This window comes from Centrocercus urophasianus, unplaced genomic scaffold, assembly GCF_019232065.1.
Source record: "Centrocercus urophasianus isolate 14NV4802_14NV808 unplaced genomic scaffold, USGS_Curo_1.0 seq_12, whole genome shotgun sequence".
Taxonomy (NCBI): domain Eukaryota; kingdom Metazoa; phylum Chordata; class Aves; order Galliformes; family Phasianidae; genus Centrocercus; species Centrocercus urophasianus.
The window spans coordinates 43,444,099-43,469,719 of NW_024884364.1; the positions used below are offsets into that span (position 1 = coordinate 43,444,099).

The 25,621-nt window shown below is 38.4% G+C and overlaps 1 protein-coding gene across 1 annotated transcript in view; it reads left to right on the plus strand.

The window, feature by feature from the left end:
- Positions 1–25,621, plus strand: part of MAP3K15 (mitogen-activated protein kinase kinase kinase 15) — a 77,394-nt gene that overhangs the window by 19,554 nt on the left and 32,219 nt on the right. Inside the window, exons 3-6 of the mRNA XM_042810797.1 lie at positions 1,178–1,201; positions 9,367–9,560; positions 11,819–11,987; positions 15,361–15,467. Coding sequence (XP_042666731.1) covers positions 1,178–1,201; positions 9,367–9,560; positions 11,819–11,987; positions 15,361–15,467 — 494 coding nt within the window. The remainder of the gene's footprint in view (positions 1–1,177; positions 1,202–9,366; positions 9,561–11,818; positions 11,988–15,360; positions 15,468–25,621) is intronic.

The following is a 25,621-nucleotide window of genomic DNA, read 5'->3' on the forward strand; positions in this document are numbered from 1 at the left end:
TGTTGCATTAATCAGTAATTCCGTTAGGTATAGATACCTTGATGTGAATAGTTGACTATCTGTTATTTCTGACTAATTTAGCCAGTTTTTTTCCCTTTGCTTTTAGGAATATATTACTCTACTTGGATTTGGGTTGCTTTACATGCCCAATAAGAGTGTCTAGCCTAGCTGTTATGAAGGCAGTATTCTTACTGTTACTCCTGCTGGAGTAGCTGTGAAGTTCAGGCAGCCTGACTATTTAGTTTACTTCATAGAACACATCCTTGAAATTCTCCCAAGAGTTGTATCTTCAATTTCTTCAGTGTTCTTTCCAAAACAACCTATTTCTAAGCACATAATAAAAAGGCTGGATTTCAGGAGGTTCATCATTGTGGAACTAAACCTTTTAGACCGTTAGTAATGCTCAGTCTGATGGTATATACATGAGCACCGTCATTTCTGTGCAAGTGGTTTTGAGGCTGTCAGATGTGTGAAGTTGATGAGTAAGAATCATCTTAAGTTGCCAGAGCACATACAGTTAAATTACTTCAGTGATTAACCTTGCTTAGAAACAAGTCTGCCTCTAACATTTGTAAAGTAGCTTATCTGGAGATCTCTTTATTTCACCAACCAGTGTTTACTGGACATGATGCCACCACAAGAAGGAGAAGGTTACTTACCAACAGCTGGAGATCTTTGAGGTTTGGTTTACATTAAATTGTCATCCTCCTCATGGTTTCAATCTCTCTTTTTAGATTTCAGGGTCAGAAAAAGTAGGGTGCAGGAGTGTTTTGGGCTGTGCCCATCCAGGTAGGAAAGGAGCCTAGGTATCTTCAGGATATTCTTTGAGAGAAAAAGTGTCCAGCTTTAAATGCTTTTGATTCACAAGTGTCCAGTAGGCTTATGGAGTGCCCTGCTTGAGAAACTCCAGTTACTGGCAACTACAAGTTTTCTTTATCTTCTGAGCACTAATTTAAATAGGTTTATTCTCTGAATCATTAATTCTTTCTGAAACTGAACTATGGAGATTTTTTTTGACATTGCCCTTCACTTGGAAGTTGATATGGCAGTAAAAGGAGGTTATGAGTTAAGAACACATTTGTATGTGTGCACATTTAGTTGGTGCCTACCATTTAGTTTTATTGGACATAATAATTCTCAGTAAAAATGACCTTTTTCATTCTCTTTTTTTTTCCAGGATATGGTATCTCAGAAAAATACAGTAAGTATTAAATCTACATTCATTTTAAAACACAAAATGAATACTACAGTTGAAGCAACTCTAACAACAAAGTTACCAGGTTTATGTATGCTCTTTATGGTACTAGGAAGTCTGTTTTCCTTACGCGCAGTACTGACTAATGAGTCTTACTGATTTCCTTTCAGAAGAAAAGATAGATTAAAAAATTACTTTTCTTTAGGAGTTCCTTTTCAATTTCTAGAGAAGTTCCAGCAGATATGTTATATATGTACTTTCATAGATAAAAATGTAGACTTGGAATTTCAAAGTCCGTTTCTACCTCTACCACTTTCACTCATTTGTATGAATACGTATGTGTGTGTGATACCTTATTAAGGCTGTACATCAAGCACATTTGACCACTCTGTACCCATCCTCTTCACAAATTCACAGGTTTTGCTGAGGAATGCAAAACCTTCCTCAATTAAAAACATTTTTAACTTTAATGCAAGAAAAACCGAATAAGTAAGTAAACCTCAAGAAAGATACAATTCAGTAGTTATTTTAGGCTTACTGTAATACACCACAATGTCTTGCACACTTATGTGTTTTTTGATATTTTCCATTAGTGGTTATTTTCATTAAACACTGTTATAGTGAAGGCTATTGAATTCATAAAAATCTTGAACCTTTATACGTTTCCCATATACTTTTATTCTTTTCTGAGGTAATCCTAAACAGGATTAAAACAATAAAATGGCTTTTGATTTTGTTAAACTGATCTTTTAGAAGAGAACTAAAAGAGATAACTTATTAGTTACAGCTGCTTATTTTGAGTTACAGTTTATACTTGGCTGCAGCAAGTATATAGGCTAAAGATAGATCAGGTTGAGTAAGTCCAAGTCCTTTTCCTGTCTGTTGTGGTGATCTTTGATATCTTTGATCTGGTTTCACTGTGCAGCGGGAACTGCATTTCCTAGTCTGCAGCTCTGTGAAAAGAGGCCTCAGAACAGCTTGAGGTTTCCTTGTGAATAATGCTACTTCCATCTTCAGGCTATAATTGGTGGATGTCACAAGTGTATGCTTTCCCCTCCAGAGCCAGAGGGAGAATTGTGACAAGAGCCATTTAGGTGGTGCAAAAGTGGAGTTCAACCTAGTGCCAAGGAATAGCAGCCTGCAGCCTTTTCTTTTGGCTGATTCTCTCCCCACAAGGGAGTTAGGACCTCCTTCAGCTTCATGTGGAAGAGAAGGAAAAGTGGATTTGGTAAAGTTTCCTGCATCAGACCTGGAAACACCAGGTTAGCAAAAAGGGCAAGGAGGGATCTTGAAACTGGCATCCTGATCACTCCTCTAAAAAGGTGGGAGGGGAAGAGTTGTGTAACCTACTTCCTTCAAGTGCTTAGATTGCGAAGACCATTGTGAGTGAAATACAGAAGAAAAAATAATTGACTTAAAATATCAAGTATAGATTCTTGACTTTTCATATTACTCAAAGTTATTTGTATTCTCTTAGATAGTAAATTTATTGTAATGTGCTCCCATGTTGCATTTTTTAATCAGTTTTTTAATCTGAAACAGCAGTAAACTGATTAGCAAGCTAAATAATTAATAAGTTCAAACTTAATCCTTTTCTAAGTTGGAACTGGCTTCAAATAGACAGTTGCTCTCCTTGCAAGCCACAAGATGTGTCTGGAGAGGCATGTAGTTTGCTGCAGTCCAGAGTTGTGCTACTGGTTTAGTGCTTGATAAAATATATCACATAAGAATAGGAGAACTGGGAAGGTAGTTTCCTTCCACTGTCCAGGAATTAGGATTTCCGGGATAGGAAAAGATGGGGAATGCCATTTAGATTGACTCCTGCAAACAAACGAAAGTTCTGTATCAGTTTTTTTTTGGAGGGCCATTGCTAATTAGGGTTACTGTGCTAGATAGGTAGTTACAGAATTGACATGAATTTACTACATCGGGTGAGGTAAATAGTCATGTAACCACTGCAGTTTCATTTCTAACTATTGCATATAGCACTTAATATACTCTGCTACGAGTCTGTACTTTCCTTTCACATTTCCTGGTTGAACTGATCTTTCTATTGGTATGCCTCTGTCACAGCTGTGATGTAGCAGAAAGAGCTTACGTGCACTCTTCACTGGAGTGTGGAGATATGTTGGAAGAAGGATAGATACTTCATCTGCTAAGCCTTCCTCCAGTCCAAAGGTAGCCACAGGAATACCATTACTGGTTTTATGAAGAGAAGTCCTCTTGCTGCTTCAGTACTCTGTGTCTGTGCTCATGTAAGGAAAGAAGGTAATTGAGATTGCTACCAGACACATTGCACCATTTTTCCAGCAGCAAGAGTGAAACTTTCTGCATGCAGTTCTGCAGTTAGGATCTTTCTCTCAGGTTTTCTTGCCCTCGCCTTTGCTATTTATCCTGCAAATCTCAAATCATGTACAAAATTGCAAAAGATAACAGCATAGAATGGATGTGGAACCACACTAAAGATGCAGAAAAGGTGAATGTGTTGCGTGTCCTTAGTGGAGATTTTTTTTTTAGCAGGTAGGTCTTGAAAAAAGTTGATATTTTCCTTGCAAGGAAAATATTACGCTAACTATGCATCAGGAAAGATGCAAAAGTGAGGAAACTGGACATAAAGCTGAAAACAATGCATAGAAAAAGTTACAGCATTGATTTGAAAGTTGACTTGTGCACAGCTGATCTAACGGTGAGAATTATACAGTGGCAAGCTGTGGTGGTGTGTGCCTGAGATATTTAATTGCTTCATATCTGAAAAAAAAAGTGTAGGAGTAGGAAAACTAGGATTATAGCTTCATTCCACTGTCCAGGAACAAAGATTTCCAGGATAAAAAAAAGCTGAAGGATGTGATTCAGATCTACTTGACTCCCACAAACAATTAGTAAAAGTTCTGAATCAATAATTTATTGTTTATTTAGATTTAAGATTTGTAAAAGAATTGTGGGCTGTGGGAGTTCAGTTCCCAAAACAGAACTGCACTTGTATGACATGCAAGGTCAATATTGCCTGTGCCCCATGAGTTTTCCTTCCGTAGAGCTCCTTGGAGGTTTGAGGACAACCTTCTGCTAATTTCGCTTACAGTTTGGGCACAGCTCCCTTTCTTCTGTCGAAATTATCAGTGATAACACAGATAGCAGATGTCCGTTTGGACAGAACAATGTGTTTCCTGCATTGTTATGGACAGGTTAAGGTCTGAGAGCACTACCAGATTGTAGGGTACAGAAAAATGCATTTCTCTCTGGAAAACTGGCTTGCACATTGGAGTTTCTTTAGATGTTAATGTTACTACAGGTTTACTGGAAGAAATAAAATTCCAAGGATTTTCCAAAGCCTGAATTGCTTAGAAAATCTTCCCCCAATTTAGCATTACACAAAATCCTTGGGAATATTATTATATTTTGGTACAAAATGTTGTTGATATCCTTGATTTGTTTATTTTTGTTCTCAGAAGGGAAATTTTGTCTCCCTCTACAGAATTTTAAGGAATAGTGTGTAAAGATGTCCGAGATGGAGAGAAGAAAAGGCGCACAAAAAGTGTTTTAAAAACTGCTGGGGTCATGAAGCAGAATGTTCAGACCTTCTTACAATAGTTCTAGCACTGAATGTTTTGATCCGTTTAGTTTATTTGAATGTGACACTGAGAATGTAAGCTAGAACTTCCCTTGTGGAAAAATTATTAGAGCAAGTTCAGAATATAAAGAAAATTTTTCATTAGTTGATAAGTTGATAGTAGATCTGAAGGGGTTTGAAAAACTGTTAATTTGAAGGGTGGTGGGAAGGGAGAAGGTATTTAAAGGGAAGTTGGATAGCTATTAAACCAAAAAGTTTATTATTACTTAGGTCTGTGTACCTGAAGAAATATTTTGAGATTTAAATGTTTGGGTTTTTTTCTTTTTTCTTAAATTATAGAGGATAGTGATGCCTTGGCTATGGAGGAGCTGCTAGCAAATTTCTCCTTGATCCAAAGGAAACAAGATTGAAATTTATCCTTGCCAAAGAAATTTTTATGTTGAAAAATCAGTTTTTATTGAGATTGGCCCCAAGTCTCTTCAGGGCTTCAATAGCTGTATAAATTACATATCTAATTCTTCAAGTCAGTGAACACATAAGAAATCTAAATAAAAAGATTTTGACACTTGGATACATTCTCCACTTTAGTAGTCCCGTGGATTGAATTAAGTATAACTACCCTGTGTGAATTTGATAATGTGAAGAAGTGGTATTATAGAATGGCTTTATATATATATATATGAATTATTTTTGCAGTTTATAAAAGATTGTATGGTGTTTGTCTATTAATTTATTACTAAAAAGTTGGAGGCAGCAGAAGTGGTAAGAGTTTCGAAAGGGCACAGAATGAAAGAGAGAAGAGTAGCTTAGAGTTGATTGTTATTCCTTTTTGAGAAGAAATAGTAAAAAATATTTTTAATACTTCTGATCATTACATATAACACAGTTATTATTTGCATAATGAAGTAAGGCTTTTAATATTAATTTATGACAGTAATTATGGAAATGTTACTGTCTCAAGGGAGGTACATTTGTAGCAATTGGCTTTTAGATAACTAATCAGGTAATGAATCTGCCACTGTTAAGAAGTCAGACTTTTAAAGCAAGTTAATGGTGATACAAGGAGATGTGTAGAAAAATAAAGAAACCTAACATTCTACTTTCTTGCTGGCAATGTGCTCTACTATTTTTCTTGTTTTTGTAAAAATAGATTTACTATAAATAGTTGTATTCCTTCTCCATTGTTTCTTTCTTTAATTGTTTCTCTATTCATGTCTGTTGTTTTGATTCTCATGCTGTTTTATGGTGGTATTTTCCTCTTTGTTGCTTTATTTCAATTTGGAGTAGGTTGTCAACCACAAAACTTTTCTTCGGGTTGAAGTACCTCCTGAATACCACAATGGTAGCCTGATAGGCAAAGTATGCATCATTTTACGTCTGTTTTCTCTTAATAAACATGCCATCTTCTTACTGTGTCTATAGCATTTTTGTGTAAGGGTGCTATAAAAGTTATGCTTTCTTTTGCACCAATGGTAATCTCAGAGTACATGTTACTTGCAACCTGGATCTTGTGTGTGGATTGTTTGTTTTACAGTAATCTTTCTTGCAATATTTATATAAAGACACCACTTATGTTCAACTTGTGAACAGGAGGTGTTCTAAAAAGTTGATGATATTTTAGAGTCACCTATATTGTAAAATAGGTAGGAATGTGATGGCATAGAAATCTACTACTGTGGAAACTTAAATTCTTAAGGTACGAATGGATTCTTATGATGAATTCTTAAGATAAAAGTCCATTAGTCTCCCTGAATACTCCAAGCATGTGACTTCTTTGAGTCTTTTTCTGTCATCTGGCATGTTGCTTTTCCAACTGCTTGGTAAGTGAGGGTGAGCACTCTTAATGCTCCTTGAGTGATTGACAAAAAGGACGACATGGCTGGAGTGGAAAAGCTGAGCTGTTAGCTGCGAAGGCAAAATTCCCTCTCTGAAGATGCAGAGATTTTACTCCACATTCAGAATAATAGCCCTTAAATTCTAGTTTGGTATCTCTGTCACAAAGTGGCAGTTTGGCCAGAATAACTGTAGCAAGATGATTAAAAATCAACAACCCAACTGTTTCTGTTATCAAGGTCAAATCTTCACTTTTAACAGCCTTAAAATACTTAGAGGAGTATTTTAAGAAAAAAGCACTACATTTAGCCCATCATGCCAACATCTTAAAATGACTTCTGCAGGCCTAACTACTTCAGTAAAGACGTGACTCTGCCCTTAGTTCCTTCCACCCTTTTCCTTTAAAAAGCAGGTTCCTTTCTCAACTTACTTGTAGCTATTTTCTGTAATTTTTTTAAATGTTCCTACTTTGGGCTCTTTTTCTGGTGGCTGGAACTGTTGTGATTGAATACAAAAGTGTCACTGCTAGCTCATACATTATTTGCTGAGAGTTTTTCCTTTTTCTTCTTCTTTTTTTTTTTTTTTTCAGTCTGTCTTTTATTTTATACTTCTACATTTCTTAAACCTAAAAATTTCTCAGAATAAGATGATAAAAATGGCTAATAGTTCTGAAATAAATCAACCCAATGTGTGATCTATATAAACCACAAAGATATAAACTTATCACAATTAGATTATATGCATTTGTAGGTGGAATGGCTACAAATTGGAAAGTAGTTCTAAGGGGCATACAGTATTTTGTTTCCTTGGTGCTTTACTCAGTGATATTTCTGCCAGGAGGCAGGATATCTTTTCCTTTGCATGTAGTACCAAAGACATCCATTGCCACCTGACTGAACTCCCAAACATGACAAACAAATCGTTGGAGCTACAGCTGTGGTGGTTGCTCTTCAAACAAGGTCACACCCTTAAATATGTGTAGTTTTCCTGATTTCTGTGTGTAAAAATATTTATGGTATGGAGAAAATGTATTTTCAAGTGCACAGATTCTGCTATCCAGAAAGAGGCAAAAACCTCAGTCAAATAGATGAACTTAAGAAATATAATGCCTCGTCCATGCCATTCAATATTTTCTGAAAATTGCTTTGCTATTTTGGGAGATAACCGCACTTCTCTTTGCATCACAAGCTGTATCTTGCTTTCAGCTTGTGTTGTTGCTGTTGTCCCCATTGCAGGAAGACCTAATTTGTTGTTATGGGCTTAAAAATAGAAATAATACTCAAGCAGCTTTTGCATTGCACATAACTTAGTGCATATTTGAATAAACTTTGGACTAAATAATTTTAACATACTGGTTGCTTAAATTACAACTTTTTTTTTCATAGAAAGTAGAGGTAACATTGCAACAGGTAATGGTATTATTACAACAGAGGTACAGTACTGCAAGGTTTGTGAAGAATGAACATTGCTTGATCTTTATCCATTAGAAATCATTTAAAGTTCTAAATCCTTCCAAATCCAGATCAGCAACAGGCTTTTGCTGTCTATATTTTCAGTAGCTGAATACTCTGTTATTTTCTGTGAACAGTTTGTTTTTGTCTTGCAGTTTCTTAATGTACATAAAAACGTGCTGTCCTCATCTTCATTCTTTCAGTCCTCTCAGCATTCTCCCAGTATCCCAGTGACTTTAAATGGCTGCTGCTTTACTGCAGTCTTAGATGATCTGAAGTAAAATGAAAGTTATATTTTTGTACACATTTGATACCGTGGTATCCCCAAGGTGACAACAGATAGATACTCAGTGGCAGCTGACTGCATTAGTTGTGTTATACTGCCCCATGCTTTGGGGCTTATAGTGACTCTGAATGCATTGTTTGGCTGAGTTTTTACTTTTATTTTAACAATGGAGAACTGTTGTAGCTTGAAAGAGGATATCAGTCTTTCTGGTCTTAGTTATCTGCTTTTATGGTCTTGCTCAGGAGCATAAGAATTGAATCTGAACTTAACTGTATTTTCTGAAAGGCATTTCCTGTTTCCTCACCCACTTCAGGACCTTGATCACATTTACACTGTCTATAGCCTATTAAGGATTTTTGGTTTGGGATTTTTTGTGTTAAAAGTCTTAGATATTTCAAGGCATGGATTTTAATTTTAATTTTATATTTGATGCTTAATGGCAGCATGCAGTAGAGGCTCTTCTGATGATCAGAGGCTTGAAGCACCTGTCCTGCAAAGAAAGGCTGAGACTGATAGGCTTGTTCAGCATGGAGAAGAGGAGGCTCTGGGGAGACCTCGCTGTGGCCTTCTAGTTCTTGAAAGTAGCTTATAAACAGGAAAGGGAGAGACTTTTTACCCAGTTTGATAATGATAGGACAGAGGAGAATGTCTTTAAAGAGGGAAGATTTAGGTGAGATGTTAGGGGGAAATTCTTTAGAGGGCAGTGAGGCCCTGGCACAGATGCCCAGAGAAGCTGTGGTTGCCCCATCCCTGGGGTGAACAGTTTTATTGCACTGTTTCTAAACAGATCCAAACTCTTTTTTATTACTTACTAATATTTGTAACTCTTCCATACAAAATTCATTGATTTTAATGCTTGCACATATTGTGTTAAATACTGCACTGAAACTTCCTTAGGTGCCAACCTAAATCTGTTTGTTTTTTTAGGTGCCAACCCAAAGCTGTTTTTTTCTGACTGTAAATAATTCCTGTGTTTACACAAATGTATTTCCACTTTAAATTGTTTTCTAAACTACATTTGTTTTTCTTTTAGGCTTCCAGTGGAAATTATTATTTCATTCCATACGTTGTTAGCCCTTGTGCTGACTACTTCTGCTGTGAAAGTGATGCCCAGAGAAGAGCTTCTGAGTATATGCATCCCAACTGGGACAATATCTTGGGGCCACTCTGTGTCCCCCTGGTGGACAGGTTTATCAGCCTTCTCAAGGATGTTCATGTTACATCATGGTAATTTTGTAATTCATTCACTTCCAGAACCTCTGATATTCTTTTTTTAATGTTGCGGGAAAAGATACAGAGTTCCTAGTAGCATTGATTTTTTTGTTGTTGTTGTTATTTTTTTATTTTATTTCATTTTATTTTTTTCACTGCACTTAATGTAGTAATAAAAGAGGCTATCTTTACTGCTTTCCAGATCACTGTCCCCTAGCTGTTGCAATTAACTAACCGTGTTATGCTAGGAAGTGATTTATAGTTACTTTCTGAAATATCAGTAAGCACAGTGAGTCCACCAGTAAGCAGAGTGCTTAAGTTTGACTTACAGTGTATGAGGTTCTAACAGGAGATAAAGTCACTGCCTTTTCATAGAACTCAAAGCCACAGATCGTCTTTTTGTGTCACTACAAAGATGTGTATATATATCTATGGCAGCAATAGAAAGTAACTCTTCCTTTTTTTTTCAGTTGTTGTTTACTTTTTAATATTAGCCTTCTGATATCATCTGGTAAACATGATACTGTTCAGCTGCATGTACAGGGGACTGTTGGAGTTTTGAGGACTTGGGCTGGAGGCAGAAGTGTCTCCCTCTGGATGGTCCCTCCTGTACTTTGCAGTTGGTCTTTTTTTTTCTTTTTTTTTTTTTTCCTGGGAGAGGACTGACTTTCTAGGTTATCTTTTCCCCTGTGTCTTAAGCATGAGGTAGCAGTTATTGTTTTGTTTTCTCTTGTGTCATTGCCCATTCCACTGCTGGGACCCATAGACCCATACCTGCCCATACACACCCTCACCACTTTCACCACCATTCACAGCAGATCTGCCATTCTTTGGCACCTTGCTGGTCAGTGTCTGGGAAAGTGCTGGCCTGAAAAAACACAAGCTGCCTCCTGCTTCTCCAAAGAAGTGCTGGAGTGGAAGCTACAGATAGGCAACACAGGCCCAATTTAAGGAAAGGGACAAGAAGAGGAGTGGAATGTCAGTACAGCTTGTCAGCATAAGGGTAATATTTTATTAAAGCACCGCAGTCAAGCCAATTTTCTCTCTTCAGTTTTCAGGGTGTATCGAGCTTTTGGACTGATACAGAGTTAAATGCTATTGTGGTAGATCTCAGTGAGGAGGAAGATGTAGCTTGATGACCCCACATTTTTGCCAAAAGCTTGAATGTTTGAAAAGCTCATGTGTAAAATCATTCTTAACTGGTGCTTCCATTCCTAAGTCGTGTGGATACTTTTAAAAAATATTTCAAATAAGATCACCACAATATCTGTCTTAGGTTTGGTTAACACCTAAGAGGGGCTAATTTTCATTAACCTGGAAGAAGATACAAACTTGACATTAGTACTGCATGATGAATTAGGCCTGACTTCCATTTGACAGTATTTTGAAAGTTTTTCAGTAGTGAATACGTGGCTTTGCTGTCTTGAGTATCTGTCCGGTATCTGCTAACTTCCCAGCTGTTAGCTTCATAAATTGCTCCAGATCACCTTTACTTTAGGTAGTCTGTTCAGGTGGTTTATAACTGTGATATTGATAACAGGATACAGTTTTGTAGTTTTCCAAATCTCTGGCATTGCAATGTGCACTAAAATAAGTTGTGCAACTCCTATTGTTGGATTTTATGTTATGTATTATATTTATTTTAATACACATGATGCATTTTGTGTTCATCAAACAAACTACAAGTAGGTTAGCTTTTGGTGGCTTGTTTTGGTTTTTGTTTGAAAGTTTCTTTCCTCTTTTGGTTATAAAATCCTGTATCTCCTCTTTATGTCACAATGATCTTTTGTCTCTATGTCACTCCAAGTACTGTCTTCTTAAGGAGAGAAATACAAAGTTCTGTATCTGTAGTTGTCAGTAATGGACCAAAAAAAGCACCAGTTCTACTGTGGCAAAAAAAAGTCATCTCAAAATCCTGGTATTGATACATAGCCCAATAGATTGAGGTGAAGCAAGGTGGATGTATGAACTGGTGAAAAATTTAGGTTTAGATGAAACATTTGATGTAGTTTTCTCTCTGAGGAAATGGTACTTTTTATTAGAAATACAGCTATGTTTCATAGTTGCCCTCCCCTGCTCAGTGTGATGGTGGAGACCCCATCACTGTATTTAAGAGACGTGTGGCACCAAGGGGCATGGTTTAGTGATAGGATTTAGTAGGTCACATCGGTGGTTGGACTTGGCGATCTTGAAGGTGTTTTCTAAGCTAAATGATTCTGTTTCATAAGAAATATCTAAAGTCTTCTTTCCATGTCTGTCTTCTACTTCTTCAGTGCCTATTATAAAGAAACACTGCTAAATGATATTAGGAAGGCTAGAGAGAAGTACCAAGGAGATGAACTGGCTAAGGAGCTGGCTAGAATTAAGCTTCGTATGGATAATACTGAAGTGCTGACTTCTGACATTGTCATAAACCTGCTTCTTTCTTACCGAGATATACAGGTATGTTTCTAAAGACTAAAGAAGGTGATTTTACTATGGGATTTTGCAACTTGCTTGTTCTCGAGACTTTGTTTATTAAAGAGTGATTCAAAGCTGACCCTAAATTTCTGCACTAACAGTTTGACTTGACCACTAAGCTATAAGGGGCTGTAGACTCTTATTTATTTTACTTGTGAACAAGAGACACTAATTAGGAGACTTTCTTGCTTATTTTCTGTCATTTTTAACCTCCTTAAAATATATAAATAATGAAAGCTGATCCAAGCAAAATGGATTTTTGCTCTTTTCTTCCCTGCCCCTTCTTGCTCTCTTCCAGTTTGGAAACTAATAAAATTGATTTCTTTTGACCAATGTATTGACCAGAAGTGTCCAAGTTGTTAACTGTAACTGAATGAAACACTAATTTCTTTTTAAAAAGTAGGCACACCTTTTTTTTTCTTGATTTTATTTAAATGCAGTTTACACACTGTATTTCTGAGCTTCCAGGCTCTGTGTTTGATACCACTTTTAAAATGTACTTCCAACCATTCAACAATTGTGTTTTGTTTGTTTTTTTTTCCTTCAGGAGCTAAGTTGGTTATTTGGCAAGTACAAATGAGACATGAGAGCAGTGGGTGACTGTATCACTCTGCATCACCCAACTTTTCATTCTGAGATTTATATTCCCCTGCTGCTTCTTATCCATATCATTTTTTGTCACCTCTGGTGAGCATTTGCACTCCTTTGAAATGTCTTCCTGGAGAAATGTAATCACACTTAAATATATATTGAACGCACAGATTAAGTAGTGTGAGACCATCCGTGATCTCAGTGAGCTGGCCAATTCAGCAGTATACGTTGGCAACCTCCTGAAAAAGTAAAATGAATTCACAGCCAGCTGAAGTTCTACAAAACAAGCTATGCAAAGTAGAATTTTGCAGTGACCTGATGAAGTGTAATTCATCAGAAGCACTCAATAAGGCTTGAAACAGCCAGACTCAACACTTCTGATTCATAGTGCTGGTAAATGGCTAAGGGTATTCTGGATTGCATGGAGGAATTGGCGCTGAATGGAGGAAAAGATAAGTATTGACCCACTTCTAAGGAAAGTCACCTGAGACACTGTCATGCAATCACAGAATCTTTTGAGTTGGAAGTGACCTTTAAAGGCCATCTAGTCCAATTCCCCTGCAGTGAACAAGACACCTACAGCTACATCATGGTGCTCAGAGCCACATCCAGCCTGACCTGGACTGTCCCCAGGTATCCACCACCTCTCTGGGCAATCTGTGCTGGTGCCTCTCCCACTCTCATTGTAAAAAAAAATTCTTCCTTATATCCAATCTAAACCACCCCTCTTTTAGTTTGAAACCATGTGCCCTTGTCCTGTTACAACAGACCCTGTTACAGAGTCTGTCTCCTTTCTTATAGCCCTCCTTTATATACTGAAAGGCCACTTTCAGGTCTGTACCGAGGACTCCACATCTGGATGCAGTACTCCAGGTAAAGTGTCACCAGTGCAAAGTAGAGGGGCAGAATCATTTCTTTTGACCTGCTCACCCCACTTCTTTGGATGCAGCCCAAGATATAGTTGGCTTTCTGGGATATGAGGGCAAATTGCTGGCTAATCTAGCTTGCCATCCACCAGTACCCTCAGGTCCTTTTCTGGAAGGATGTGCTCCATCCTTTCATCCCCCACTTTGTACTGATAACAGAGGTTTCCATGGCCCGGGTGCAACACCCTGCTCTTGGCTTTATGGAACCTCATGAGGTTCTCGTGGGCCCAGTGTTTCACCCTGTCTAGATCTCTCTGAATAACATCCTGTACCTCAGGTGTGCCATCTGCATCACACAGCTTGTTGTCATCTGCAAATTTACTGAAATTACACTCAATCCCACTATCAATGTCTTTGATGAACGTATTAAAGAGAGCCGGTCCCAGTACTACCTTTAAGGGACACCGTTTGTCACTGTTCTCTAACTGGACTTTGAGCTATTGGCCACCACTCTCTGGACACAATCTCACAACCAGTTCTTTGTGGATTGAACAATCCACCCATCAAATCCGTGTCCTTCCAATTTGGAGAAAAGGATGTTGTGGGGTATACAGTGTCAAAGCCTTACTGGTGTCCAGATAGATGATATCAGTGGCTCTTCTCTTGCCTCTGATGCAGTTATGCCATCATAAACAGCGGCAAGGCTTTTCAAGCAGCAGATTCCCTTGGTGAGGCCATGCTAGATCTCCCATTCTCCTCTGTCTTTCATGTCTTTATCATAGCTTCTGTGAAACTCCATGATCTTCCCAAGCACAGGGGTGAGGTTGACAGGTTGGTACTTTCCTGGATCATCATTTCTACCCTTCTTAAAAATAAGTGTGACACTGTCTTTTTTCCAGTCACCAGGGACTTCATATGACTGTCACGACGTTTTTTCAAATATTGACAATGGCTTGGCAACTGATTCAGCTAATTTCCTCAGGACTCTGGGATGCGTTTCTTTGGGATCCATAGACTTTGAGCTGTTCAGGTTCCTCTGGAGTCATGCACTTGATCTTTGCTTACATCAGGAGGGGCAATGCTCCCCTAGTTCCCACCTTATGACCTGTCCACTCAAGGGCTGTCTGTAAGGGAGTTGCTTGTGAAGACTGAGAGAAAAATGTTGTTGAGTATCTTAGCCTTTTCCTTGTTTGTTGTTACGAACCTTCTTGTATTGCTTAGTGGGGAGGGTACACCCTACTTGACTTTCAGTTTCTGGTACCTAGAGAAGCCTTTCTTATCCTTCTTTGTGCCCCTTGCCAAGCCCAGTTCCAGTTGGGCCTTGGTTTTCCTGACCTTAAACAGCCTAGCAGTATCCCTATGTTCCTCCCAATTTTACAGTCCCTGCTTCCACTGCCAGTGCATTTTCTTCTTACTCTCCAGTTTAACCAGCTGGTCCCACTTCTGCCATATCCATCTCTTTCCTTCCTTTCCTGACTTCATACACCTGTGGATGGAGAGCACGTGTGTCCTAAGATCTTCCTTTAAGATCTGCCAGCTCTGCTCTGCTCTCTTGTCCTTGAGGACAGATTCCCAGGGAGTTTTATTGATGAACTCTTCAAAGAGCTGGAAGTAGGTTTTCGTAAAACTAAGCTTCCTGAGTTTACTCTTTGCCTGTCTAATATCGCTAAAGAGTTTGAACTGTGCTGTTGCATGGTCACTACAGCCTAGGCAGCCTGCAATCCTGATGTCACCAATCAGTTCTCTCGTGTTGGTGGGGAAAAGGTGCAGCATTGTCATGGCCTGTCTAGCTGTCATGATAAATTTTAGGTTACTGATACTTTCCTCTGCTGGAGGTGATCTGTATTTCTGTCTTTTTTTTTTTTTTTTAATTTTAAATTTTGTTGTATTCCTACCAGGACTATGATGCTATGGTAAAGCTGGTAGAAACACTAGAAATGCTTCCTACATGTGACCTGGCTGATCAACACAACATTAAGTTTCATTATGCATTTGCTTTGAACAGGTAAGGATTGCTGTTTGAGCATGTTTCATTATACTGCTGTTGTTTCAAATGGGGTTATATTTAAATCTGTAGTGCAGACGATAAGGATCTGTTACAAAGGCCACTGATGAAAGATTTCATTGATACCAGTGATGTTTTGGTCAGGCTGAAACTGTTCTGAGTCTGATTCTGAACATCTCACAAAGTTTAGCATAATAGATTTGGAAGTGATGCATAACAAGTGTTACTTGATCTATGAGTACATATTCATGAAGCAGCTTCCTTGAAAGGTTGAAAGGCAATCTGCACATACAGGCTATTTCCTGATTCAGCTTTTCTAGATTAGGAAGCACAGAAATATGTGTTGAATTCTTCTAGATAGCTACACATTTCTACAGTTCATATGTATAATATTCGCTCTGTTTCTAAAGAAGGTATATTAAGATTGTATCAGAAAGTAGATTTTATACACGCAAAATTAAATGCATTAATGGAAGTAACTGCTTAGATGAAATCCACATGTTATTTATAGTTGAGACCTGCCATTGAACTAAAAATTGGTACTGCACAGCATCAGGATGGCATATGAAGGGTCTTAAGAACTTAGTAACAGATTTAGAAAAGCAGTCATTGATGGGAAAAATCTTACCAGAAAAAGGGGGTTTTCTGTCTGCATGTGTGACGTTTTATAGATAGTGGTAATAACTCCATTTGAAACCATTTGACAGTTTTGACAAACTTAGGAGTAAATATAAAATTGCTGCTCAGAAAAAAGAATCAGGTATCACTTCCTCATTGTCAAGAAGCAGTTTCTTACTGTTTTATATAATGTGTTCCCTACAGATGAAGTTCATTCTCATGCAGCCATATACAGGCTGTATGCATAGGAACAAAGAATGCAGTACATGTCAGTTGGAAAGTTCATAGAAGACAGTGATTTTTGAAAAAGGTCTGGTGGTTTGTTAATAAGCTTAGTGATCATCTAAATGTGATGCGGTAGCAAGTAGCCTGAAGAGATATCAGGAAGAGTAAAGTATTGATTATTACTGAATAGTATTCTCAGAGTACACAGCATGATTGACAATACACATAATTCTGATGTCTGTGCTTTTATGATAACTTGCCATTAGAGATTTTTTTTGAAGGCATAAACCCCGTATAAAATATATGTTTTCAATTTAAAAAGAAAAAAAAAAAAAAACAGTTCTGAAACATGAATTAATTGCAATGGTAAGTGCCTTTTATGTGAAGAAATTAATCCCCAAATTATTCCCAATTTCCAAACTCCTCAAGGAAAAAGTTAACTATTTTTTTAAACTATATTTGGAACTATAACATGAACGTGAATGACGACAAAATCTTTTTAGGAAAGAGAAGAAGAAATAATTAATTTTGATGCATAATTTGGCTTACGTTGTTGTGGTGTGTGGTTTTGTTTTCTAAGAATGGAAATGAACGCAGTGTGTCCTGATTCTCCTCAGCTCTTCATATAATGAATTACTAAGTCTCAGCTGATGAACCTTTTATTTAGTCTTGTAACTTGTTCTGCTAAGGTATATCTCTTAGAAAATTTAGTTCTGAACACATGAAGGCAGAGAATTTTGCTGTTTGGTCTGGTATTTATCCCATCTGTTGAAGTATGCTTATCACATTGTGTTTCTTAAAAATAAGGGAAAATGAGTTTTTAGTGTAAAATTTTTATGTACAATATAAGCTTGCATTTTAAAGTAGTGGTTTAGTGCTTCTTGGTGATGATATGCATTTTAAACCATGTTGTAGTTTGTTTCCTGACTGTACAGTGGTATGGTATGGTTTTCCACCTTTTTTTTTCCCCCAACCCCTAAAAATTGCAGACTTGATCTTAGAAAGCTTCTAAAATTCAAATCTCCTTAAGTTATCCTTATGATCTCTTGAGAAGTTGTTTCAACAAAGAGAATTTGGCATATTTTGACTCAAGACATTGCAGTCGTCATTGGATCATGTCTTGTCCTTTGGAAAACCTGATTTGATTGGACAACAGTTTTTAAAACTTTGCCATTTACCTGTGCATAATAAAACTAGTACAGTTCTTTACCCTCTTTATCTTAAAAACTTTGTATATTGAGTAGTACATGGTCTTCGTGCCATTAAATCTTCAGTGTTGTTTTGAAAGTAGCAATAGACCCCTTGTCAAAGACTAAATGGATTTGCTCATGCACCTGCTTTCCCCATTGGCTGATTTCATTAAATTCAGCATTAGCCTTAACCAACATGACTTCACCTCTGTTCTGGGAACAATCTAAACGTTGCTATGGAATTTTTTAAAGAAATGAATGACCAAGTTTTCATCAAAAAGAATGTGGAATTCAACCTTTACAGAGGGTGTTGTGTCTTGGAACAAAATGCTGGACCAAAGTCCAGAGTTTAGGACTGGAACACTCAGAACAAGTTCAGTTAAGTAAAAAATGACACCTAGAGTGTTGCTTTTAGCATCTTCCATGGGACTTTTGAACCACCTTTTTTCTTTCTGTCGGTTTTAACAATTATTTTAATGAAGGTTTATCAGAGTCTATTCATAAAAATACAGAACTGTGTTTTTACTTGAACTGTTTGGAATGCTAAAATCAATAGAATGGTAAATGTTGCACAGTATCACTAACTGAGCCTAGCAGGAACAAAGTACCTCACAGAATCATAGGGTCTGGAAGGGACCTATGGAGATCATCTAGTCTAACTCCCTGCTTAAGCAATATTCCTACAGTAGATTATGCAGGAAAGTGTCAAAGCTGGATTTTTGAATACCTCCAGAGGAGACTCCACAACCTCTCATGGGCAGCCTGTTCCAGTGCTCTGTCACTCTGACAGTAGAGAAGTTCTTCCTCATGTTCAGATGGAACTTGCTGTGTTCCAGTTTGTGCCTGTTGCCTCTTGTTCTGTCACTGAGCACTGTGGAAGAGTGCCTGGCCCCATGTACTTGACTCCCTCATTAAGCCCTGACAAGATCCCCTCTCAGTCTTGTCCAAGCCGAGCAGCCCCAAATCTCTCAGCTTTCCTCATGACAGAGGTGCTCCAGGCCCCCCATCATCTCTGTCACCCTCCTCTGGACTGCCTTACTTACATTTGAATAAATACTTTGGCCTTACTTAGCAAAACTGGACCTACCAGTCCTAACCTGATCTGAATGTGTGTGTTTGGTGGCCCTGCTAGGCAGAGGGGTTGGAACTACATGATCCTTGAGGTCCCTTCCAACCCGGGTGATTCTGTGATTCTGTGATCTGTGATTCTGTGATACCAGACATTAAGTCAATTTCAAATTCTGGAAGCTTGCAAAGAGGCCAAAGGTTATGCCAATATTTTTTTTCAAAACAGAGTAGATTCTGGCTACTGTAAGACAAAACTCAGACCAGGCATAAAGTCAGAGATATGAAGACTTCAGTTTCTTTCCCAGGCAATTATATCGTTAATTGTTAAAGATGAGGACATTGCAGTCACTGTTATTAAACTCAGCATGCATATTTTAACAAGCAACATATGTAATACACACATAAAAAGCAATTAGCAAGGGAAGAGTGTAACAGGGTGCAAGCAGAAAATTGTTAGTAATTGTGAATAATGGTAGCCAAAGTAAATTATTCCCATTGAAAAGCACTGGGTTGTTTGAAATGTTCTGTTTTCTGATTACCTTTATATAGAAAAATCACATCATGAGGTTCCTCATTTTGTATAAGTGGTTTGCACAAAACATCCACAGCATGCACAAGGAAAAAAGAAGCTAGGCTTTTTCCATTGTCATGGCTATCTAGAGGCCTGCAAATTTAGTTCTAGTCACAGCAACCAATTTGGGATTGTTTCCTCATCCACTGTCATGAATATTGAAAGTTCTTCAGTTGAACTGCATTCTCAATGAAGTGAGTCTTTACTCTCTTAATTAATTAATGGTTTTTTTTTTGGTTTTTTTTTTTTTTCAGGTGAGAGTTTATGTAGAAATAATTCTAATCAAATCAATTATTTCAATTCTCAAAAATTATGACTTTTTTGAAATCACTGTGTAGATTTCTGCGCAGTTAGGAGCAATTCAGCTCATCTGCTGTGAAGTCACTGAGACATTCTTAAGCCACTCAGCATCTTATTTTTATGCAAGAGGATGCATCTGCCAGCTTATGTCTCAGGGACTTCCTGAGACAGAGCAGTAAATTTTGTGTTTATCAAATAAATTTGAGAATGGAAAAGGAGGATAGATTTGCAAAGAGATTCTCTTTTCTGTAAACGCTGGTCTATTGCTACTTTTGTAACCTTTCTTCCTTAGCAGAGACTCAGAGAAAACTTGAACAAACCAAAGTAAACCCTAACAAATTATTTTTGAGCTTCATAAGGAAGAGGCCTAGAGAATTTTGGAGACGAGCACTGGGGCAGGACTGATCTCCAGAGGGAATATTTCTGGTGCCCTTAGCTGTTTGTGAATTTTTAATCTGAAACTTTGTATCTTAGATCCCTTAAATATCAACAGCTAAGAAGAGGCAAGGAGAGAGCAGGGGGTTGTCCCATTGCAGGTAGAAACTCTTCCATACCATTGATAATTATTCTTTCCCTACTTTGTGTTTCTTTCTAATCCTACAACTTTATTTTCTTTTTTAAATACTCAAGTCCTCTTAATTCCTCACTTTTATTTATGTGTGTCTGGTGGAATTATGGTAGTGTTTTATTGAATACGGGGACGTTTTCATGCTGGGATTTGTAAGTATTTTGAAGTAACTCCAAGTTATTTCCCAACTGGCAGTGACTCTTGCATTTATCATGTTTCCAGGAGTTCAAAGGATCCTTGTGGGTCCTTTCCATCTTGGAATATTCTATGATTCTATAATTTAGCCTGATTATGCTTTATTTATTTTCTATGCTAGTTTTAGCAAGGCAAAGTTTGTACTGAGAAAACTAAGATGGTGCTAATAAAGAAAAAAAAAAGTATTGTTAACAGCTCTACCATAGTGTGCATTCTGTTTTAAGGTAGTGTCAGAAAATTGATTAATACTACAATTTATTCAAACTCATTTATCATTAAGCTAAGTTTTGGAAGGGCAAACTTTATTTTGAAAGAATTCTCAGAATAAGTAATTTTAGGAATTGCTCAACCCCAAACCAACCAAAGCAATCAAGAAGACCAACTCATGTTTTCACTGTATGTACATGCAGAGTTGTTTAAGTCACATCGTATCCCAGCCATGAAAAGGCTAACAAATTCTACGTTGAAGACTGCCAATGAAAAGTACCTATTGCAAATTAGTATTTCTTCTCTAAAATGATTAGAGTGTGTCATGCCATTAAGGAATGTACATATTTCAGTGCAAGCTGGCCTGTAACCATGGAGCAGGTAAAATTCAGTGAATGGTCCTATCTGTAATTCATATTCAGGAGATTTGCTTTACTGAATCAGTCTCACTTAATGCACTGATTTATTGCAATAAAGATGATGTTTTCTGCTTTCTATCCATGACTGCCCATTATAACATTCAGAGCTTCAGCTTTCCCTACTTGGAGAGGCTGTGGGGAGCATGGGGAAGCTCATGTCATTGATAGTGGGTAAGAAAAATAGAAGTCAGTGCCTTGAGGGTAGTCTCTTTTCTGACATTGTACTGCAAGGCCAAACAGGCCTTCAAAGCATCACAGGTCTGTTTTCAGACATGCAGATCCCAAACTGTGGGATATGGAACAAGTGAAAATACATCATGGTCCAGAGCAACAGGTACTGTACGTAAGCAAACAGTGTATCTTCATGTTGACAAGAGAAGTTACTTTGCTTGTAGCTTGAAGTATGAATTTTTCCAATTCTGTTTGTTTGTTTCCCTTCTCAGTTAGTCTTCTCTTTTTGGGATTGCTTTAGAAAGTGATAACTTTTCCTAAATTTTCATATTATTGTAATTGATATACTGGTTTATAATGCAGAATCATCAAATTATGTTAATAATGCTAAAAATACCATTTATACAAAGCTATCTAAGCTGATTTTAATAATAACTTGTGTTAGGTTAATATATAGTTGTTTAAGAAAATTTAGCACTGAAAAATATATTTCTAATGGAGAATTGTTTCTTACCTTTTATGAACTGAATAAATCACACATTTCCTGCTCGGAGACAGAAACCTTTACTTTTGTGTTGAGTGCTTTAGTACACTGTTTCTTTAGTTCTTGTTGTTTTGAAATGCTCCGCGTATTTTCTTTCATGAGCACAGGTTTATCCTATGATATCCAGAAGAGTTTTGCACTTTTCTATTTTAACTAATCTTGCTTTATGCATTGTATTTTTTTCTTTAAAGCGAGTCTGTTTCAATCAATATGTAACACACGTTAATGTTATCATTAACATTTAACCTGTTTTTACACAAGACAGAGGTGAGTCTGTTTGTCTTGGAAGCAGTCAATTTTTTCTTGCCATTTCACCATAAGATTGAATACATGCTGAATTCTACAACTGTGTTACACACTTGTTTACTGGGAGCTACTGGACTTATACCTTAGGGCCTAATTTAGTTCTGTTTACCCAACTTTCTTCTTTCATGTCTGTTTTTTGTCTATTTTTGTCATTCTTTTTTCATATGTACAAGATGTCTCTTTCTCTTTGTCCTCTATGTTACTTCTAAAATAGCCAAGTTTAAGATCCCTACAAAATATAGTTTGATAGAACTGTTATTAAATAAATGAGTACAGTCACTTTACGTAGCCTCCACTTAAGGAGTTAGTTTGGGTATATCTGAGGAAACAAGACTTACGCCGTCACTGTATGTGGTCTTTCAGTACCTGTTCTCCAGAAAATTTTTAACATAATTTAAAACCTCTACAACTCTTCAGAGGAGGTTGTGGCAAGGTGGCCTCTTCTCCCAGTTAGAAGTGATAGGATGAGAGGGAATGGCCTCAAGTTGCACCAGGGGAGCTTCAGATTGGATATATTGGATATATAATTTCTTCTCCAATAGAATGGTGGGTCATTGACACAGGCTACCCAGGAGTCACCATTCCTGAAAGTGTTCAAGAACTGTGTGAATGCAGCACTGAGGGGCATGGTTAGTGGATGAGGTGGTGATGGGTTGGTGGTTGGACTAGGTAGTGTTAAAGGTTTTTTCCAATCTTAATGATTCTGTGATTCTCTTTGTTCACATTAACAACAGTGAAACTTGTCTCAGAGACTCTGGTTAGTTCAGAACAGGTTTGGTTAAAGCATGTTGACCAGTACCATAGATTTACCCCCCACTTTTAAATTTCTTTTTATTTCCCATGAAACTGAATAAAGATATAAATTTTGTCCTTGAGTGCTCATTAGAGATGACCAGTGTTACTTTCAGAGCAACAGTCAATTTGAAGTAAAAATGTTTTAAAAATATACAAGTACTTGCTTTGAAAGTTTACTGTATGCCTGTATGGGAACTGCTGAATCATGGCCTGAACCTCTGATTGACCTCCTGAGGCGAACAATGAGTCAGCCCTGGTAGCACAGGTGAAGGCAATTCACCTACGATGCTGGAAGGGGGGAGCCTGGCTGCACCTCTCCTAGACCCCATCTAAGAGCTGGCTACTGCTATGGTTCTCTTTTGGAGATCACTCCTCTTGGAGTCTTCTCAGTGAGCCCAGGACAAGGGTAAGCTTTCCATCCATTGTTCTTTAGAGTGATAACTTGTTTAGCCTAACTTTCTTGTCTATTTCTTAATTACAACATCTGTATATTCATTGATTATACAATGCCACTGGCATTAGAGCTAGATAACTGCTGCACAGACAGCTACAAATCTGTTATTAGATATTCTTCATTGCCTAATGTGTATGAAGCCTGAGGGATTTTTTGTTTGGTTGTTCTTTTTGCTGCAGTGTGTTTTTATTGGTTTTTTATCCACCCAAGAGTGCTGAGGGAACTGGCGGAGGTGATAGCCGAGCCGCTTTCCATCATCTGTCAGCGCTCCTTGTTGACTGGTGAGGTCCCAGAAGACTGGAGGCTTGCCAACGTGACTCCCATTTACAAGAAGGGTCGTAAGGAGGATCCGGGGAACTACAGGCCTGTTAGCCTGACCTCGGTGCCAGGGAAGGTTATGGAGCAGATTGTCTTGAGGGAGATCATGCAGCATGTGCGGGATGAGCGGGGGATCAGGCCTAGCCAGCATGGGTTCGTGAAGGGCAGGTCCTGCTTGACCAACCTGATCTCCTTCTATGATCTAGTGATCCATCTGGTGGATGAGGGAAAGGCTGTTGATGTGGTCTACCTAGACTTCAGCAAAGCCTTTGACACTGTCTCCCACAGCATGCTCCTGCAGAAGCTGGCAGCCCGAGGCTTGGATGGATACACTCTTGGCTGGGTGAGGAGCTGGCTGGAGGGCTGGGCACAGAGAGTGGTGGTGAATGGAGTCAAATCCAGCTGGCGACCGGTAGTGAGTGGCGTTCCCCAGGGGTCGGTGCTGGGGCCTGTCCTCTTCAATGTCTTTATTGATGACCTCGATGAGGGCATCGAGTGCACCCTCAGTAAATTCGCAGATGACACCAAATTGGCTGGAAGTGTGGATCTGCCTGGGGGTAGCGAGGCCCTACAGAGGGATCTGGACAGGCTGGAGAGCTGGGCTGAAGCCAATGGGATGAGTTTCAACAAGGCCAAATGCCGGGCCCTGCACTTCGGCTACAACAACCCCAGGCGACGCTACAGGCTTGGGGCGGTGTGGCTGGAGGACTGCGTAGAGGAAATGGACCTGGGGGTATTGATTGATGCTCGGCTGAATATGAGCCGTCAGTGTGCCCAGGTGGCCAAGAAGGCCAATGGCAGCCTGGCTTGCATCAGAAACAGTGTTGCAAGCAGGAGCAGAGAGGTGATTGTTCCCCTGTATTCAGCGCTGGTGAGGCCGCACCTTGAGTACTGTGTCCAGTTTTGGGCCCCTCACTGCAAGAAAGACATTGAGGCCCTGGAATGTGTTCAAAGGAGGGCAACAAAGCTGGTGAGGGGTCTGGAACACAGGGCTTATGAGGAGAGGCTGAAGGAGCTGGGAATGTTCAGCCTGGAGAAGAGGAGGCTCAGGGGAGACCTCATTGCTCTCTATAACTTCCTGAAGGGAGGTTGTAGTGAGCTGGGGGTCGGCCTCTTCTCTGGTGTCATTAGTGATAGGACCAGGGGGAATGGCTTCAAGCTACGGCAGGGGAGATTCAGGCTGGACATGAGGAAGTATTACTTTTCAGAAAGGGTGGTCAGGCACTGGAATGGACTGCCCAGGGAGGTGGTGGAGTCACCGACCCTGGGGGTGTTCAAGGAAAGGCTGGATGTTGTGTTGAGGGACATGGTTTAGTGGGAGCTATTGGGAATAGGTGAACGGTTGGACTGGATGATCTTTTAGGTCTTTTCCAACCTTGGTGATTCTATGATTCTATGATTAATGCATTAGCTAGTTACCTAAGGAGCTGAGCCAGTTTACAAAAAATATTAATCCTTCCAGGGCACACAAATACTAAGTTTACTGGAAATTGTTATTGGTGGTATTTCTGACAAAGTAGTCATGGTACTTTTAAGCCTATTCTTGGATACCTGGGTAAGGAGCAGAAAGTTGGAAACAGTTCTGAAAAGAAACTGGTAAATGTTTTAAGTCTTCTGAATGATTAAAAAGAGGGGAGAAAAAAGGCTGTTTGCTTTATCCTTGCTGATAAATAGTTTTGTTTGTTCTAAGTAAATAGTGAGTTCTAAACTGGAAAATATAAAACAAAGAGAGACAAAGAATGGAATGTTCAGTTTAATGACAATAAAGAACTGAAATTATATTTGATCACTGATCATTTTTTTTTCTCACTGATACAATTGATACATATTTGACAAAAAAGGTTTATGACAACAGTTGTTTTCTAAATTTTCCTTCAGTATGAAGAACATAAAGAGAGAAGTACAGGTCATTTTTAAACTTCTATTTTTCTTGTAGTTCAGTCACCGTATTGAGCTCAATTACTCTTTTGGCTGAAGTAGTATTGACCTGACTTCTCCTGTACTCAGTCATTATTGTCAAGTACTGGCCCTGGAGCTTCTGGATTCAAGAATAAAAATCATGACAACAGCTGAATGAGCTGTCAGACAGACTGTTGCAGATGGTCAGCTTTATATGAGTATTTTCAGGAATGATCACTAAGCAGGCGTTTGTTTCTCACTGGAGTATCCGAAGAATCTGTCTGCTTACACAAGGAGGAATTGTGT